This window comes from Stigmatopora nigra, chromosome 1 (assembly GCF_051989575.1).
Source record: "Stigmatopora nigra isolate UIUO_SnigA chromosome 1, RoL_Snig_1.1, whole genome shotgun sequence".
Lineage (NCBI taxonomy): Eukaryota > Metazoa > Chordata > Actinopteri > Syngnathiformes > Syngnathidae > Stigmatopora > Stigmatopora nigra.
In genome coordinates, this window is record NC_135508.1 from 4,765,506 (window position 1) to 4,783,899 (window position 18,394).

Sequence of the window (18,394 nt, forward strand, 5' to 3'; positions counted from 1 at the left end):
TGTTTTTATTTCTTTATTTTTTTTTCTTGTTTGTTCCATTTGCAGAACACATGATGTCTTTCTTTGTGTTGAAATAGTTGAACGGCAAAATTGATTGCAAGTTTATCGAGAGAGTTACTGCATATCTCAATGCAATTTTTTTTCTAGGAATGAGTGACACACACAAAATTCCCACATGATTTTTTTTTATTTTTTATATTCTTTCCCAGACTGGAAGAGTAGACTGTCTGGTGGTGGGACAACAGTCGTTTTATAGGCTGCCAGTGGGGTTAAAAGTTCAGCCTACCACTCCCAGATTTGTGCAAAACGCAGATTGGCACTCCTTAGTTATAAATAAATAAAGCAAATTGGAGTAAAACAAAAACGCCCCAAGACGGTACAAAATAACAGTTTATTGAGTTTAGTTGTTTTTTTTAAATGTGCCATTAAAGACAGATTTTTTTTGTTTTGTCATTGAATCGTGTAATAATTCATAACATTCTTAACACACAATGAATATCTAATGAAGTATTGAAGGAAACTTAAGTGTAAGGAAGTTATTACATGATTGGTCCATTTGCCTAAACCAGACATGGGCAAACTACGGCCCGCGGGCCACATCCGGCCCGCTAGGCCTTTTAATCCGGCCCGCCGACGTTGTCCAAATTAGGGTTTTACCCCAAGATGGCGCCAAGTAGCTCTGTCCACTCTTATTTGTTTTTCGTATTTTACAGCCCCTCTATCTTTTTTTAAATTACATTTTAATATTTCTTAATACATTCCTTTTTACTTTACTTTGTACTTTATACTTTTTACTTTAATGATGAGTGATGAGTATCTTAATACTTTAGTCCTTTTTTTCTGTTTATGTTTCATATGTACTGTTAACGGATGCACTTTTTTATTTGTTATCGTATCTTGTGCTGACCCCGCCACTCTGTCAAATTTTTAAACTCAATGTGGCCCCCGGGCCCAAAAGTTTGCCCACCCCTGGCCTAAACCATCAAAAATGAGTAGTGTATTCAACCTTCTTTAAATGACTATAAAGAACATTAATTCATGTAAAATGGCTTTAGAAATTTTTAAAAACCCTGGAAAAATGCAAGAGGTCAATACCTATTATTATTATTATTACCTGTTATTAAATGATCAGTCCAATTGCCTAAATATTCCATCAAAAATGAGTTGTGCATTCAACCTTCTTTAAATGACCATAAAGAACATTAATTTATGTAAAATGGCTTTAGAAATTTTTCAAAACCCTGGAAAAATGCAAGAGGTCGATACCTATTATTATTATTATTATTATTATTATTACTACCTGTTATTAAATGATTGGTCCAATTGCCTAAACATTCCATCAAAAATAAGTAGTGTATTCAACCTTCTTTAAATTACTATAAAGAACATTAATTTATATAAAATGGCTTTTAAAAAATTTCAAAACCCTGGAAAAGTGCAAGAGGTCAATACTTAAAATTATTATTACCTGTTATTAAATGATCGGTCCAATTGCCTTAAGATTCCATAAAAAATTAGTAGTGTATTCAACCTTCTTTAAATTAATATAAAGAACATTAATTTGCGTGAAATGGCTATAGAAATGTTTCAAAACACTGGAAAAATGCAGGTCAATACCTATTAAACTGGACAGGTCACTGCATACTAATTTATACTGAAGCTACACCATGAGTATTTGAATAGTGCCTGATTCATGTTTTCCATGTTACGAAACATTTTCCACCATGCCTCAACATGAAAAGGGGAGTATTTTATTTTTTTGATGAATACTGCTATATACTGAATCTGCAAACGAGAAGGTCGTATGTTGTTCAAACATAAAACAAATAGAGGTTTATTTTAGTGCTGAATGAGGTCTTAGAAATTGAGGCACATGTACTTTTATGTACATTTTGATTCGTTTTTTCCAATGTGAGGCACAAAAAATAGCAATATTTGTGTAGTATTGTGTAGTGGAGTATTGGGATTATTTGAATCTTGAACTGTAATTTGAATCATAACTTTTAGACCGTGAATTGCATCGCCAAATACAAATCACTAATTTAGACAACAAAAAATAGAAACATGGTCTCCCGGTGCATATATTTACCGTATTTTCATGACTATTAGGCGGACCGCATTATAAGGCGCACCCTCAATGAATGACATTTTTTTCCATATATAAGGCGCACTGTCTATTTTGGAGAAAATTTAAGACTTAAGTTCGCCTTATAGTCGTGAAAATAGGGTAATTGCTATTGACTTCCAGGTATGAAGCACTCACTACACAGTCACCTCTAGAGCCAGCCATTGTTGATGTTTTGTATAAAATCTTGCAGTGGGGGAGGAGCTATATGATGAAAATGTTGTAAACTAAGATGGCATCTGCATATTTAACAGTATTGTTTCAGTTCAGGCGTTTGTGTTTTTTTAATATCCGACAGTGGTGGTTTTTTGTTTTTGATTTTCTGTTTTTTACATATATTAGGCGCATTGGATTATAAGGCGCCCTGTCTATTTTGGAGAAAATTTAAGACTTAATGCGCCTTTATAGTCGTGAAAATACCGTACCTGAGGTAAACCACAACCATGTTTGCCCCATTGGCTAAGACAGGTGGAGCCTCTCAAGGAAGCCGAAAATTTGACACCTGAGAAACTTGGAGTACCACTTAGTTCATTTCAATGGTTTAATTTGACCTAGTACACATTTTTAAATGCACCAATTCAGCAATGAGTTGGGTGGGGCCAATTTTGCTGCTAGCCAAGTGAAGACTCATCTCAGAGTCTTAGTAATGCCAATTCCCGCACAAAACTGCTATTTGTGTGACAACTTACACTGAATTGAAGCATACTATTGCGATCCAAGCACCAGCAAGTTCCATTTATATCATCAGTATTCAGTATGTTGGTATGTTGTGGTCTTCAACAGATTTACGTCATCAATAATGTCACGTATTTGAGGCGCCTCTACTCTAAAATTAAAATTAATTGTAGGCTCAAAATATCCACCGTACTGAGTTTCTCCAGGAAAAGAGGGAATATACTATTCTGCCTCATTCAGGAGCTCTTAAGACTGTTTTTTAGAAATATAATAGAAAATAATTGATTTAACTGAAGACAAAGCAGAGAACAGAACAGATCTGGTATGTTAGTAATAATGTTATGGTTCTTTGTCATTGGCCCCTGTGGCTGGATATGGGAACATTTTTTTTCGCAGTAGTATCTGGAAAAGCTGCAGAAAACCAGGCACATTGTTTCCCAGAGACCAACTATAAAATTAACTGACCGTAAAATCTTCTAAAAACAAGTTAAGTAGCATCCTTGCCTTTAGGGGACATGTGCATTGGTTGACCACAGACAGTAGTGTGACAAGCTGATTAAAATGCCCACAGACCAGGAGAGCGAAACGTCCGCTCTGCATTTGCTCAGCCCAGTCTGGTTGTCACGACAACGGAGGGCGACAAAGGCCTCTCTCAGACGATTGAATGCATTGAATAGAGGGGAGGTGTGTGCGAATTAAAGTGTGTGTGTGGATGCTTGTGTGTAAGAAATAGTGACATAGAGGGATGCTGGTTGTACAAGTGGTAGGTGCTAACGTATGTGTAAACGAATGAGAATTGAGCAAGCATAACCCTTTAGGATTCTGCAAACAATGACCCTACGAGCGTGTCCTTGATGACATCAATCTTCATCTGGGTGAACATATGGCCACATGGAATTGAGAACCCGGGAAGCCACACTTTTTCTTTTTTTTTTAAAAACCTTATTGTGTTGAACAATTTAATAGGCTTTCTTTACACATTGCATTCACTGTAGTACTTTGTCTTACAGGCAGTTGAATATATCTAATCATCTGTTTTCTGTAATGTTCAATATGTATTTTTTTTATGTATTAAAATCAGTAAAAGTGCCTAAGGCACACCAATGAGACTGAAGCCCTCATTAAAATTTTAGTAGGGATAAAATGAATTGAATGATTATGGACCAATTTAAAAAAAAAATGATGAAATCAAATGTTTTATTGACTACAAAGCTCCAGTGGCAATCTTCAGTTACTTCAGAGTTTTAACAGACCTACTGGTAATTATTTTCTGACACCGGGGGTTGCCTTTGTGAAGTAGCCTAGTTGTTGTGTTCATATCGTCATGTAATTAACACAATAGACAAGGCATGTGGGCAAAATACGGCCCGCGGGCCACATAAGGCCCGTTAGGCTTTTTAATCCGGCCCCCCGATGTTGTCCCAATTTTTTTTACCCCAAGGTGGCGCCGTCACGCGGAAGCCAGTGGCAGTAGCTCTGTCCACTCTTATTTGTTTTTTGTGTTTTAAAGCCCTTCTATCTTTTTTTTAAAATTACATTTCAATATTTCTTAATACATTCCTTTTTACTTTACTTTGTACTTTATACTTTTTACATTAATGAGTGATGAGTATGTCAATACTTTAGTCCTTTTTTTCTGTATATGTTTCATATGTACTGTTAACGGATGCACTTTTTTATATGTATCGTATCTTGTGCTGACCCGGGCTGAAAAGTTTGCCCACCCCTGCAATAGACAGTTTCAAAAACAGACGTTTGTATTGACTATATTCAACTGCTTATGTATGGCTGCCAATATTTAAACTTTTGCTTATAAGTGGGCATATCCTATAAGATATTGGTGAAATATTACCAGCTACCAACTAGACTCAACACCTGCTTTTCCCTTGACTCAAAAGATCGGCTTCAGTGAGTGTGTTTGTGTGCAATTGAAAAACTGTGTTTGTATCTGTGCGCCTATGTGAATTCGTGTGTCAGCTCGCTTTCCGAGGGAAGTGGCTTTTATCCTATGTCCGCTTAGGCCGACTTCTTGGCCAGAGAGTAGTGAAAGGGACACTATTCCCTCCAGCGTTAGCACACAGAGAACCCCTTCAACTTACCGGAGAGGCAGAAAAAGAGTCTTCTGTATCTGCCTGTGAACTGAGGACTGGGAGTTGACCATTGACAGTAAAGAGGGTGACGGAAATGGCCACATCTGCCTTTCATAATGTTAGTGCTTTCAGTGATCTAACTGCCCACACACATTTTTTCAGATACCTTTATCATAGGAAGCTGCCAATATAACGGATAAGGAACTGAGATGAAGGTTGAAGTGCAATGTAGTTGACCCAAAATGTGAAGAATGAAGTGTTAGATTAATATGTTTTACAGATGAAAGATGCATTCATATTTTAGGTAGGGAAATAATCGTGACCAGACGTTTGGTCGCAAGTCTTTTGGTCGCCGGTCTTTTGGTCCCATTTGGTCGCCGGTCAAATGTACTTCCATATTAAACTCTTTTTCTTAGCTAATAAACTTTCTCTTAGATATTAAACTCTCTCTCGTAGATATTAAACTCTCTCATAGATATTAAACTCTCTCTCTTACATATTAAACTCTCTCTCTTAGATATCAAAATTTTGAGAGCTGGCTTCAACAGTAAACTATCTGTCACCATATGACCGGCGACCAAAGGACCGGCGACCAAAGGACCGGCGACCAAAGGACCGGCGACCAAAAGACCGGCGACCAAAAGACCGGCGACCAAAAGACCGGCGACCAAAAGACCGGCGACCAAAAGCCCGGCGACCAAAAGACCGGCGACCAAAAGACCGGCGACCAAAAGACCGGCGACCAAAAGACCGGCGACCAAATGACCGGCGACCAAAAGACCGGCGACCAAACGTCCGAGGACCTCAAATAATGAGGAAAACAATGTAACATGCCAGTAAAATAACCACAGTCTTGTGTTGGATTCATGATTCAGACCATGTTAACTGTGTGGCTTTAGAGCAGTGAGGAGGGCACAGAGGTCTATAACACAGTACCTAACCTACCTTGGTTGAAATGAACACAATCCTTGGGTTACAGACTACATTCCTAACCACTGAACCGTGGCTGCCTCGACCTTCCCCAGTGTTCACGTGAGACAGTTGCAATGGTAGCAATATTTTGATTTTAGGAGAAGGGCATGTCATGACAAGCCATGGAGAATTCATTGTGCCATCACAGTTACAACACAGCCTCACCCTGCTTTATCTTTTTAGTTAATTCAGTTTCTTTTGCACAGACTGCTCTGTATCTCATCAGAAAAGGCCTGCTTTGCTGATCTCTTACTGGAAGCATTACTCACACAAATGTATTTCCGTGGATTGGATGCACACATGCTTGAGTTGAAGAGTCTGAGGCTGAGACTGAAGCCAAACCACCAGAATACAACCAAACAAAGCCCAGTGGCTCCAGTCCGAAAGTTTCCCGCTGCACCGTTAGTGCTGACCCCTGCATATTTTATGGGGTCGTAGTCATTCACTGGGCTTTCATGGCTCATTAGGGGCTTTAGTGATAAACTTGCACAGTAGAGTCTCTCACAGATTTATGAATGGCATACAGTAAACTATAAGAATGTGTTGGCTAAAAGGTCAGAGATGAACACATTATTATAGAATTCCCAACGATACATTTGCTGGAACATTTGGAAAAGCAAACAGTAGCTACAATAAATACAAACTAAACATAATTCATTAAAATCTGGATGACTACCCAACACGGGGAGACTATTATTGTTACAGACGCTCCCCTACTTACTAACGAGTTAGGTTTCGAGCGCATTTTCATAAGTTGAAAGTGTTCATAAGTTGAAAGTGTTCATAAGTTGCAAGTGTTCATAAGTTGAAAGTGTTCATAAGTTGAAAGTGTTCATAAGTTGAAAGTGTTCATAAGTTGAAAGTGTTCATAAGTTGAAAGTGTTCATAAGTTGAAAGTGTTCATAAGTTGAAAGTGTTCATAAGTTGAAAGTGTTCATAAGTTGAAAGTGTTCATAAGTTGAAAGTGTTCATAAGTTGAAAGTGTTCATAAGTTGAAAGTGTTCATAAGTTGAAAGTGTTCATAAGTTGAAAGTGTTCATAAGTTGAAAGTGTTCATAAGTTGAAAGTGTTCATAAGTTGAAAGTGTCCATAAGTTGAAAGTGTCCATAAGTTGAAAGTGTTCATAAGTTGAAAGTATTCAAATTGAAGTTGATTCAGTGCTACATTTTGTATTATACTTTTTGTTTAATGCCTTTATAAGTATATGGAAGGTTTATATAAGTGCATTTGTATGTTTAAGGCTTGTATAAGTAACCAGCATTGGTTTATACTGAAAAAAAACATTTAATAAAATGGATAGAATACATACAGTACTGTATACATATATTAGAGAGATGGAGAGAGAGATTTACGAGAAACTGGCCGAAAGAAGCTATCTAATGACGATTTCACAGTTTTCTTCTTTTTTCATCATTAATGCGGTATCACTGTATGGCATCATTCAATTGATTTGCAACCTTTGTGCAATGTTCAATACTTGAGTCCTGCTGCTCGATCTTTCTGTTTATAAATGGTTCTGACGGTCGAACGATTCAAGTTGTATTCCCGTGCAACGCTCACCACTTTCTCAAGCGCATCAAGCTTCTTTATTATTGCCACTTTGGTTTTAAATGAAATGGCTTGCCTCTTCCTTGCACCTTCCTCACTAGAAGCCTTTGGCTTTTCACCAACCATATTGAATAATGGATGCACAAGATATTTAATGATAGAAATCAAAAAGGTTCTTTGCAAAGTGGAGATGCATCACGCACTTCCGCACTAACGAGGAAGGTAGATGCTGGGTGAGCTGAGCTCAGGCGTCGGTATTAGCGGCGGAAAGAAGCACTACTCTGGAAAAGGCTCGCAATACAAAATCGAACTTATGAACATTTTTCGACATAAACGCAATTTGCAGACATGTTCGTATGTACCGTTTGTTCGTAAGTTGAATGTTCGTAAGTAGGGGAGCGTCTGTATTTGACTCTGCAAATAGTGAACATGTATTGCGGTATAAAAACATTTTCCTGTGCTCAGTGGATCTTTTTGTTGTTTGCTTTCTATTACTGTGACATTTGTGCTTAGAACTAATTTACTTTCATAAGGATTCTTATTTAGGTCCGTGAACAACACAGTGTGTTTCAACGTTCCCTCCCCACTCATACACAAATCCCAAGCTAAACATTTGCTTTTTTTGGTAGTTCCACATCAGAGTCTCTTCACATAGTTGCTCACGGGAAACCATCATTGCTAGTTGGAAAAAGGAAGTTCCCAGGGTGATGGGGTCATTAGCGAGCTATAAATAAATGGACCAGTGGATGGTTTCTGGTCAAAGAGCAGGTGAGGATGCCAGGACAGTGGGAATATTTCCCAAACCCGTTCTGATTCAATGACTGGGCATAATGGGACTCTTGAAAGGGACTGAAAATGTTCCAGTTGTCTTGATACTTCTTCCAGACCTTCAGAAGGTTATGTAATAGAACATTTTTGTCTTCATATTTAAACAACAGTATGAGAACAGATATGACGGTTTATACTTAAATTTATTCAGCTCATGAATAAGTGAAGAACCATCTTTAGGCACATGCACCCCCGCTCACTAGACACGAAGCACAACACTTGCAGCTGCTCCTTAGATGGCCTCCGGTCATGTACCCATCTAAACAATCTTTCTTCTCCTCTCTTTTAAACCATCTTTTGCTTTGTTCTGATTTCTGCTCCAGTGAGTTAGTTGACATAGATTATTGTAAATCTCTTGTTTTGGCAATCTTGTCAAAATGCAAAGTAATTGTTTTTATGGGTGTTTAAAAAAAGAAAACGGTCTAAAAGTTGAATGCATTGATTTTGTTGTCATCATTTTTGAGGCTGAACAATTTCAGTAAAAATTCAATTGCATTGTTTTTGGTCCAATTTTGAGATTTCAATTTACTTTATTGTTTTTTATGCATTTATTCAAATGCAATGATCACGTTACCGTCGGATTTACTACCATGACATACCTCTTAACGTCAAAACATGATTAGCTATTTTAGGATTGTTTTCATATATTATGCATATAAAATTGTGTGTAAACAGCTATGTTCATATTTGGTGACTTTGACATTTCACTTTTTTACATACAAAGACAATGAAATTCAATCTAAAATCATTGTTTTGACTTAAAAATAGATATGTTGAAAATGATGGGTGATGAGCTATATAAATGACACATGGCAGTAGTAAATATCAATACAAATTATGTAAATTTAAGGTATATTTTTCTGAAAAAGGTATGAAAGCTGCCAAAATCTGTGGGGTGCTTTGAGTTATTATTTATTCCAATGACCTTTTACCGAGAGAGGTCAGTGAAAGGGGTTGAGGAACCTCTTTAATAATTTAAGCTATTTCAGCACAAATGGATATGGTCTTAGTACCTAGAAAGTACTCTCAGAGGTGTTGAGTGATGGCTTGTCAGATAGTAAATTAGTTGCTTTGAATCCCTAAGGTGTAAAATACACTGTCAATTGTCAAAACTGTGTGTGTAATCTGATAAATGATAATGAATGATCTTTGTACAATTTTCCTCAATCACATTAGGGATCTTGACCCAATTGCCTCACATTATAATAATTAAATCACATGTTATTTCATTAATTTATTCATATTTTTTTCTCATTTTGACAGACGGAGATGAAATTGGATATGATTAGGTGGTGGGAGTCTTCGTCTTAACATAGAACATAAATGGTAAGCCATTTTGGTTTGAGGGTTTTCATTTCTTATTATTTAAGGCAGCTGTACTAATAATGTTCATGTATTTATTTTGTTCTATTTTCAATCTTTATCATTGTTAAATGATATTTTATGCAACTGGAAAATTCCAATGTATTTAGCACTAATTGGATCTGTAATTTTATGAATGTTTGTGCATTTGGTTTTATTTATTTCTTACTATAAAATAGAAAGTTTACAACTCCATACTGTGAAGGGTTTAACAGTAGCTTCACGATTTGATTAATTATTATGCCACGAGTACAATTTGGTTGCTTTACTTAAGTTTGCTATTCAACATTAGAACAATAATTTTAGCGTTAAAAAAGGGTGACAGTTAGTTGCATATTATTATTTGCAGTGAAAAAGTTCTTACCATATATTTCTAACCCTTAAGTTGCAAGAATTGTCTCCCTATACTTTACATTACAGACTCTGACTGTTACCTGAAATACCAAAGAAAGCCTTAGGATAATCCCTACCTTATTTTCACGACTATAAGGCGCACTTAAAAGTCTTACATTTTCTCCAAGATAGACAGTGCACCTTATAATCCAGTGCGCCTTATATATGGAAAAAAACTGAAAACCAAAAACGAAAAATCACCACTGTCGGATATTAAAAAAACCCACAAACGCCTGAACTGAAACAATACTGTTAAATATGCAGATGCCATCTTAGTTTACAAAATCCTCCACCATATAGCTCCTCCCCCACTGCAAGATTTTATACAAAAAAGTCCAAAACATCAACAATGGCTGGCTCTAGAAGTGACTGTGTAGTGAGTGCTTCATACCTGGAAGTCAATAGCAATTACCGTATTTTCACGACTATAAGGCGCACTTAAAAGTCTTAAATTTTCTCCAAAATAGACAGTGCGCCTTATAATACAGTGCGCCTTATAATACAGTGCGCCTTATAATACAGTGCGCCTTATAATACAGTGCGCCTTATAATACAGTGCCCCTTATATATTGAAAAAATGTCATTCATTGAGGGTGCGCCTTATAGTCGTGAAAAATACGGTACATGAAAAATATACCTACAGTGTGTAACTTTTTTTTTCTCCCCTTTCTCAGAAAATCTGCCATGCTACATGGGAAGGCTCAGAACTTCTCCTTACACTTATGTTTCATCATCGCTTTCATCATTACCTTAGTTGATTGTCACTTTTACCCAAGCTTTTCCCGCGATGACACAGAATTCCAGCATCTGGTACTCCATCCAGACCCATCTATTGGGAAAGTCTATGTGGGGGCCAGGGACCACCTGTTTCAACTTGATGGATTAGATGGACTTCGGTTGGAACAAGAAGAAAAAACTGGACCTGTGAGTGACAGTAAAGACTGCATTCCTCCTGTCACAGAATCCAACTGTCCCCAGGCCAGGAAAACCAGCAATCACAACAAATTATTACTGGTGGATCCCAAAGGATTAGAATTGATCACTTGTGGTAGTGTTTACCAAGGTACATGCCAAAAACGAAGCCTAACGTCAATCAATCAAGTTCTTTTCTCCACTGAGCGGCCAATGGACACTCAGTATGTGGCAGCCAATGATCCACAGGTTTCAACCGTGGGGCTTGTGGTTGGGCTTCGAGGTGTGGAAAAGTCTGTAATGTACGTTGGTAGAGGCTACACTGCTAGCCAGCCACCCATTTCCACTCGCCACCTTTCAACAGATCCCATTTTTTCCTATGAGGAGACTGCAAAGCTCGCTGTAGCTGGCCGTCTGTCGGAATATGACCATCATTTTGTGACCACATTTACACGGAGAGCATATGTTTACTTCCTGTTTTACCGTCGAGACATCAAGTCATCATCGAGGGAATATCAAACGTATGCAGCCAGGGTTTGCCTTAATGATACATCTTACTATTCCTATGTGGAAGTTCCTCTCGTATGTCGATCGTCATCCACTCCTTCTAGAATTTACAACCTTCTTCAAGCAGCCCAGGTAAACACTGTTTTTACTTAATGTACAGTGTTCCCTCGCTACTTCGCGCTTCAGCTATCGCGGACTCAGAGCTTCGCGGATTTTTCTCTGGAAAAATAAATAAAAAAAATTAAGACTAAGTTAAAATTATGAATTATATCATTTTACAAGAGGTGGAAACAAAATATTCAATAAGAATTAGTAATTGCATCAAAAGAAGGCCAGAGAAATGGTCAACAACATGGTGAGAGTTCAGGAATGGCATTGATGACGTCATGGCTGTTTACAGGCGCATCTTCACAGCCCAAAAAAAACAATGTTCACAACTCCCAATAACGATGTTTATTACTTGCAAAAAAAACTGCAGAAGATCCTCCATCCGGACTACTATGATGTTTTTGCTTGGTGGTACTTTTGTGTACGTGTTACACGTTTCTTTAAGCATTTTTGAAGGGGCACCCCTACTTGGCGGAAATGCACTTATTGCGGGGGGTCCCGGTCCCCATTAACCGCGATAAGCGAGGGAACACTGTACACCTTTTAAAACGCCACTTGTTTTAGTTAAACTTTTACTTTCCCTTTAACAGGTTGGACATGGTACAACCAGGGAGGGTGAGGACTTACTTGGAGTCTTCTCTACACGTGTGAGCGCCACAAACCAAAATCCCTTGGATGGCTCAGCTTTGTGCATCTTCCCTTTGGAAGCACTTGACAGACGCATTGACTCTATTAGAGACATGTGTTACACCCAAGATGGAATGAATGAAGAAGATGGAAAAGAGGTGGCCTACATAGAGTATGAGGTCAAGTCAAGCTGTGCCAAACTACTAAGGGTAAGTATACACTGTCATCTGCATGGAAATAGCATATGACAGACTTTTTAAAGTGTTATATTATCTTAGACTTTTATAGAATTATTATGCTCTAGTTTTTAGTTTTATATCCTTGTAACAGCTTGGGCAGGGTAATAACTTACGCCAAAACATCAACATCAATGTTCCCTCTAATTTTTCGTTGGTTTTGGCAAAAAGACAACCTCCCTGAGCGCACTGAGTACCAGTGTAAGCGACATAATCATTTCTCGCTATGGGCACACCAGTATCACACCTGCCATAAGCAGGTGCATGTCAATGTTCCCTCTAATTTTTCATGTAAAACATGCTGTAAAACACAAAAAAAAACATAAGAGTGGACAGGGCTATTACCACTGCCTGCCGTGTAAACGGTGCCATCATGGGGTAAAGGGTAAAAAAAAAAGTTTGGATTTTATTTACTGCGCGCCATATGATTGCTGCTGCGCAAAGAAGACGAGAGTAGTGCGCAATTCCACTCACGCGCAGCTTAGAGGGAACATTGATCACCATCAATAATTCCCTGTTGTTTTGACTCAGTTCGTTGCACTGGTCAGAGAAAATGTAAACAAGTCCAGTTATGCAACAAAGCGTTGTAGCATTAGTGGGATTATACTGCATGATTCTACACAGTAAAGGGATTTTAGTAAAGTCTGCTAATGAGGCATTATGACCGAAACATAGAAGTAGCGATGGCCACCTGCAGCCCTCTAGTTTAGCCTCTCTCTCTCGCTCCACAGATGCTCACTTGTTGGTTGCCGCCAGAATCATTGAATAGGGCCGTTAGAGATCAGTAAACCAAAACAATTTAGAAACAGCTGTGCTGAAATACGTTGGGGTCGATTTTAAAAGTACAAGATCACCAACATGGAATTACAGCGGGATTAAATTACACTAGAAACGTGCCTCCCCAAAAATTTAGCAATTGTTTACTGGTTATATAAAAAAAAAAAAACAGTCTGTGTAGCATATGGCGATGAACAGAAAATTATGTCAAGATTGCGCACTATTCGTCTTCTCTGCGCAGCAGCAATCATATGGCGTGCAGTAAACAAATCCAGACTTTTTAAAATTGTTTTTACCCCTTTACCCATGATGGCGCCGTTTACGCGGCAGCCAGTGGCAGTAGTTCTGTCCACTCTTGTTTTTTTTGTGTGTTTTACAGCATGTTTTACATGAAAAATTAGAGGGAACATTGACATGCACCTACTTATGGCAGGTGTGATACTGGAGTGCCCATAGCGAGCAATGATGATGTCGCTCAGTGCGCTCAGGGAGGTTGTCTTTCTACCCAGACTAATGAAAAATTAGAGGGAACATTGGTCAAGGGTCTTCTGAACATTAAGAAGTTTTGTCATGTGAAAATAAATGATTGTTATTGTTTTTTGTATACTGAATGATGGTTATGTGTATATTGTAGAACACACTTCAAGCATATCCATGTGGCTCGGACCACACCCCAAGTCCAATGGCAAGCAGAGTGCCTGTTGTAGCTAAGGCGGTATGGCAAACATTCTCCACACACCTCACCGCTGTTGCAGTCAGTGTGAGGTATGACCACAGCATTGCTTTCCTAGGAGACTCCAAAGGAACGCTTCACAAGGTAGCTTATCACATTCAGTACTTAAGACTTACAACATATCTATAGTTGTGTCTGTGTGTGTGCATGTTTGTATTTAAAGAAACAACCCCAACACCTCTCCATAAATACTTTATGTACTGTTTTTTCACGACTATAAGGCGCACTTAAAAGTCTAACATTTTCTCCAAAATAGACAGTGCGCCTTATAATCCAGTGTGCCTTATATATTGAAAAAACAGAAAACCAAAAACGAAAAACCACCACTGTCGGATATTAAAAAAACACAAACGCCTGAACTGAAACAATACTGTTAAATATGCAGATGCCATCTTAGTTTACATCTTCCATCATATAGCTCCTCCCCAACTGCAAGATTTTGTACCAAAAAAAATCCAAAACATCAACAATGGCTGGCTCTAGAGGTGACTGTAAAGTAGTGAGTGGTTCATACCTGGAAGTCAATAGCAATTACCGTATTTTCACGACTATAAGGCGCACTTAAAAGTCTTAAATTTTCTCCAAAATAGACAGTGCGCCTTATAATACAGTGCACCTTACATATGGAAAAAAATGTCATTCATTGAGGGTGCGCCTTATAATGCGGTGCGCCTTATAGTCGTGAAAATACGGTAATTCCACATCTGAGCACTACTACTTTCATTTTTACTTGCTAAATCGGCCAAGTTTCAGCAGTGGTAGAGTAGCGTTTGCGTCAACCGGATAAGGCCTTTTAAAAATTCTAAATTTAATAAACAATTAACAAATCAACTTGCTAAAACCTACATGAATACTTCCCAAACATCTAGCACTTCCACTGTCATTATGAGTTGAGTGCATCCTCATAATGGGGATTCTACTCACAGTGATCGCGTGGCCTCCGGATGGAGACCGGCAAGAAATATGTACTAATTTGATAAACATGAGGTAATATGAGCGTTTTGAAGGCCAGGGAATTACTTGAAACCAGAGGTGTCTTCCTCTGTGTTCATTGGATTGTTTTGTTCTAACCACATAACAGCCACTTCAGCTGCAATCTTCCACAAATGTAATTCAGTTAGGGCTTAATCTACATCTTGTGTAATATCTTTATCTGTTTCTCTCTCTCTCTCCCTTCTCTCTCTCTCTCTCTCTCTCTAATCCTCTCTTTTTGTCTTTCCTTTTCCTTTTCTTCAGCACACCACATGGTACCATTTTATCGGAAAAAAAAAAGATGGATCATGGGGAAAATGTTTCTGCATGTGTGTTTCGATGCCTGTAAATCAATTTTATTCTAGCTAGCGGCATCAGACAAAATTAAAAAAATAATAATAAAAAAATATATAAATAAATATAAATATAATAATATATAAATATATATTAAAAAAATATATATATATATCTATATATCTATCTATATATCTATCTATCTATCTATCTATCTATCTATCTATCTATCTATCTATCTATCTATCTATCTATCTATCTATCTATCTATCTATCTATCTATCTATCTATCTATCTATCTATCTATCTATCTATCTATCTATCTATCTATCTATCTATCTATCTATCTATCTATCTATCTATCTATATATATATCTATATATATATATATATATATATATATATATCTATATATATATCTATATATATATATATATATATATATATATATATATATATATATATATATATATATATATATATATATATATATATATATATATATATATATATATATATATATATATATATATACATATATATATATATATATAAATTAATAATTAAATGCAATTAATCTTAAACTTCGGATAGAAACCTTTTGGGGGTGTTTTTTTCCTGGTTTTCTGTTGTAGGCTTACACCATGAGCCCTAGTTTAAAGAAAAATGTTGTTTTGACAAATGAAGAATTGGTTAGGGATTTTTGGGCATGCATTTAAACGTAAGTTTGCACTTGCATAGTCCCCCAATAAAAGCAATTGTGTGTTACAATACTGTGACAATGAAATTTCCCAAATACGGGATGAATAAAGTCCAATCCAATCCAATTAGTTCAACCAAAAGCACACAACTCCAATTAAACATGCCACTTTCATTTACATTTGTGACCCTTGCCACCAGGATGTACAATCTAATAAGTGAACAAACACTCAATTTAGCACACTTTAGGGATTTTAGAAAATCACTACAGCTAAACTGCTCACATTTTAGCACCCTTTAGGGATTTTAGAAAATCGCTACAGCTAAACAGCCAAATAAAATATCTGTTGAATGTGTGTCACTACACTGTTAACAATAGAAATTACTGTTCTACGATTTGTGTGGAATTAGTCACATTCCATTTGCTGTGTGCACTTTTTTAAACTTTTCTATCCTCCCCCCTATATGTTCTCTTCCAGGTATATCTGGGCCAAGATAACCAAGTGGAAGTGTATGCCAATGTTACTATCCAGCCTCTTTCCCCCATAAACAAGGACTTATTACTTGACCAGAAAGGCGCACACTTATACATTATGACCAAAGCTTCAGTAAGTCATTTTCAAGTCAAGGTATTTTCATGGGTAACACAATAGATAGCAAATCATTTTTTTTTATTACTACCTTTCTTAAGCAGATGTTCTGATTTGGTTCGTGTTTTGTTCTTTTGGACTCAGATAGGAGTCTGTCTGTTCTGCATACAAAAATCCCAGACCGGGGGTGGGCAAACTTTTCGGCCCGATGGCCACATCGACTTTAAAAATGTGACAGATGGGCGGAGTCAGCACAAGATACGATACATATAAAAAAAGTGCATCCGTTAACAGTACATATGAAACATAAACAGAAAAAAGGACTAAAGTAATAGCATACTCATTACTCATCATTAAAGTAAAAAGTATAAAGTAAAAAGTAAAGTAAAAAGGAATGCATTAAGAAATATTAAAATGTATTAAAAAAAGATAGAGGGGCCTTAAAACACGAAAAACAAATAAGAATGGACAGAGCTACTGCCACTGGCTTCTGCATGACGGCGACATCTTGGGGGAAAAAAAACATTATTTGGACAACGTCGGCGGGCCGGATTAAAAAGCCTAGCGGGCCGGATTTGGCCCGCAGGCCGTAGTCTGTCCTAGACTGTAGCTGCACTGGATTCACATCTGACAATGTCTTGGCTCCTTCCACATACTTTTGTGTAAAATGGTTTAACAGCAATAGCTTTTCATCTTGTGATCCGCTCATTCAACATTTGTCCAGATGTCTCCATGCATGAGACTAAACATTATCCGTTGTTCATTGCCAGATAATTGATTGTTTGACACAATGGCTCCCACACTTTGATAATTCTTCAAGCTGTATCTCTTGATGACAAAAACAGCATAAAGGCTTCTTTTTTTTGGCAAAGAACATAATGGCAAAATGAGAGCAGCTGGCAGTGGAGGCCAAAGGGCACTCGCGTCCTATGTTGAGTAAAATGGTGCGCGGGAGGTGGGGGGGGTCAGATTCAACAATAGTATTGATCAGAGAAAGTGACCTCTATTGTGAAGGCACACTCTCTACAGAGGGTCTCTGTTGGAAGCTCTGAAATGTGGATGTATAGGAAAATGCTATTTATGTGTGACTAAGAATTACTAAGTATTTATGCTTTGCAAATGATTATTATTTATTCTGGACTGGGAGTATTCGTAATTTGCTCTGGATAATTGGACGTTTGCTCAGCGGTCTTTTGGTCGCCGGTCAAATGACAAGTGACAGAGTTTACTGTTGAAACCAGCTCTCAAAATTATACTATTCATGAGAGTTTAATATCTAAGAGAGAGGGTTTGATATGTAAGTACTGTTTAATATCCAAGTACTGTTGCAAACAGTAGATATTTAGATATGAAACTCTCATGAGTATAATTTTGCTGGTTTTAACAGTACTTAGATATTAAACAGTACTTGGATATTAAACAGTGCTTGGATATTAAACAGTGCTTGGATATTAAACAGTACATGGATATTAAACAGTACATGGATATTAAACAGTACATGGATATTAAACAGTGCTTGGATATTAAACAGTACATGGATATTAAACAGCACTTGGATATTAAACAGTGCTTGGATATTAAACAGTGCTTGGATATTAAACAGCGCTTGGATATTAAACAGTACTTGGATATTAAACAGTACTTGGATATTAAACAGTACTTGGATATTAAACAACACTAAGATATTAAACAGCACTAAGATATTAAACTCTCTCTCATGAATATAATTTTGAAAGCTGGTTTCATCAGTAAACTCTGTCACCATCTGACCGGCGACCAAAAAAAACGGCGACCAAAAGGGACCAAAAGACCGGTGACCAAAAAAAATGGGGACCAAAAGACCGGCGACCAAACGTCCGGTCACGTATACCCACCAATTTCGTCATACGCAGCTGGTTACGATGAAAAATAGGTTTTAAATACGCATGTCCATTCCAGAACAAGAG

General features: G+C 37.3%; 1 protein-coding gene across 1 annotated transcript in view; it reads left to right on the forward strand.

Annotated features, from left to right (window-relative positions):
• The first annotated feature begins 10,672 nt into the window (after positions 1-10,672).
• LOC144198364 (plexin-B1-like) overlaps positions 10,673-18,394 on the forward strand; it is a 34,432-nt gene continuing 26,710 nt past the window's right edge. Inside the window, exons 1-4 of the mRNA XM_077719327.1 lie at positions 10,673-11,544; positions 12,111-12,356; positions 13,795-13,977; positions 16,338-16,466. Of these exons, the coding sequence (XP_077575453.1) occupies positions 10,678-11,544; positions 12,111-12,356; positions 13,795-13,977; positions 16,338-16,466 (1,425 nt within the window). The 5' untranslated portion in view covers positions 10,673-10,677. The remainder of the gene's footprint in view (positions 11,545-12,110; positions 12,357-13,794; positions 13,978-16,337; positions 16,467-18,394) is intronic.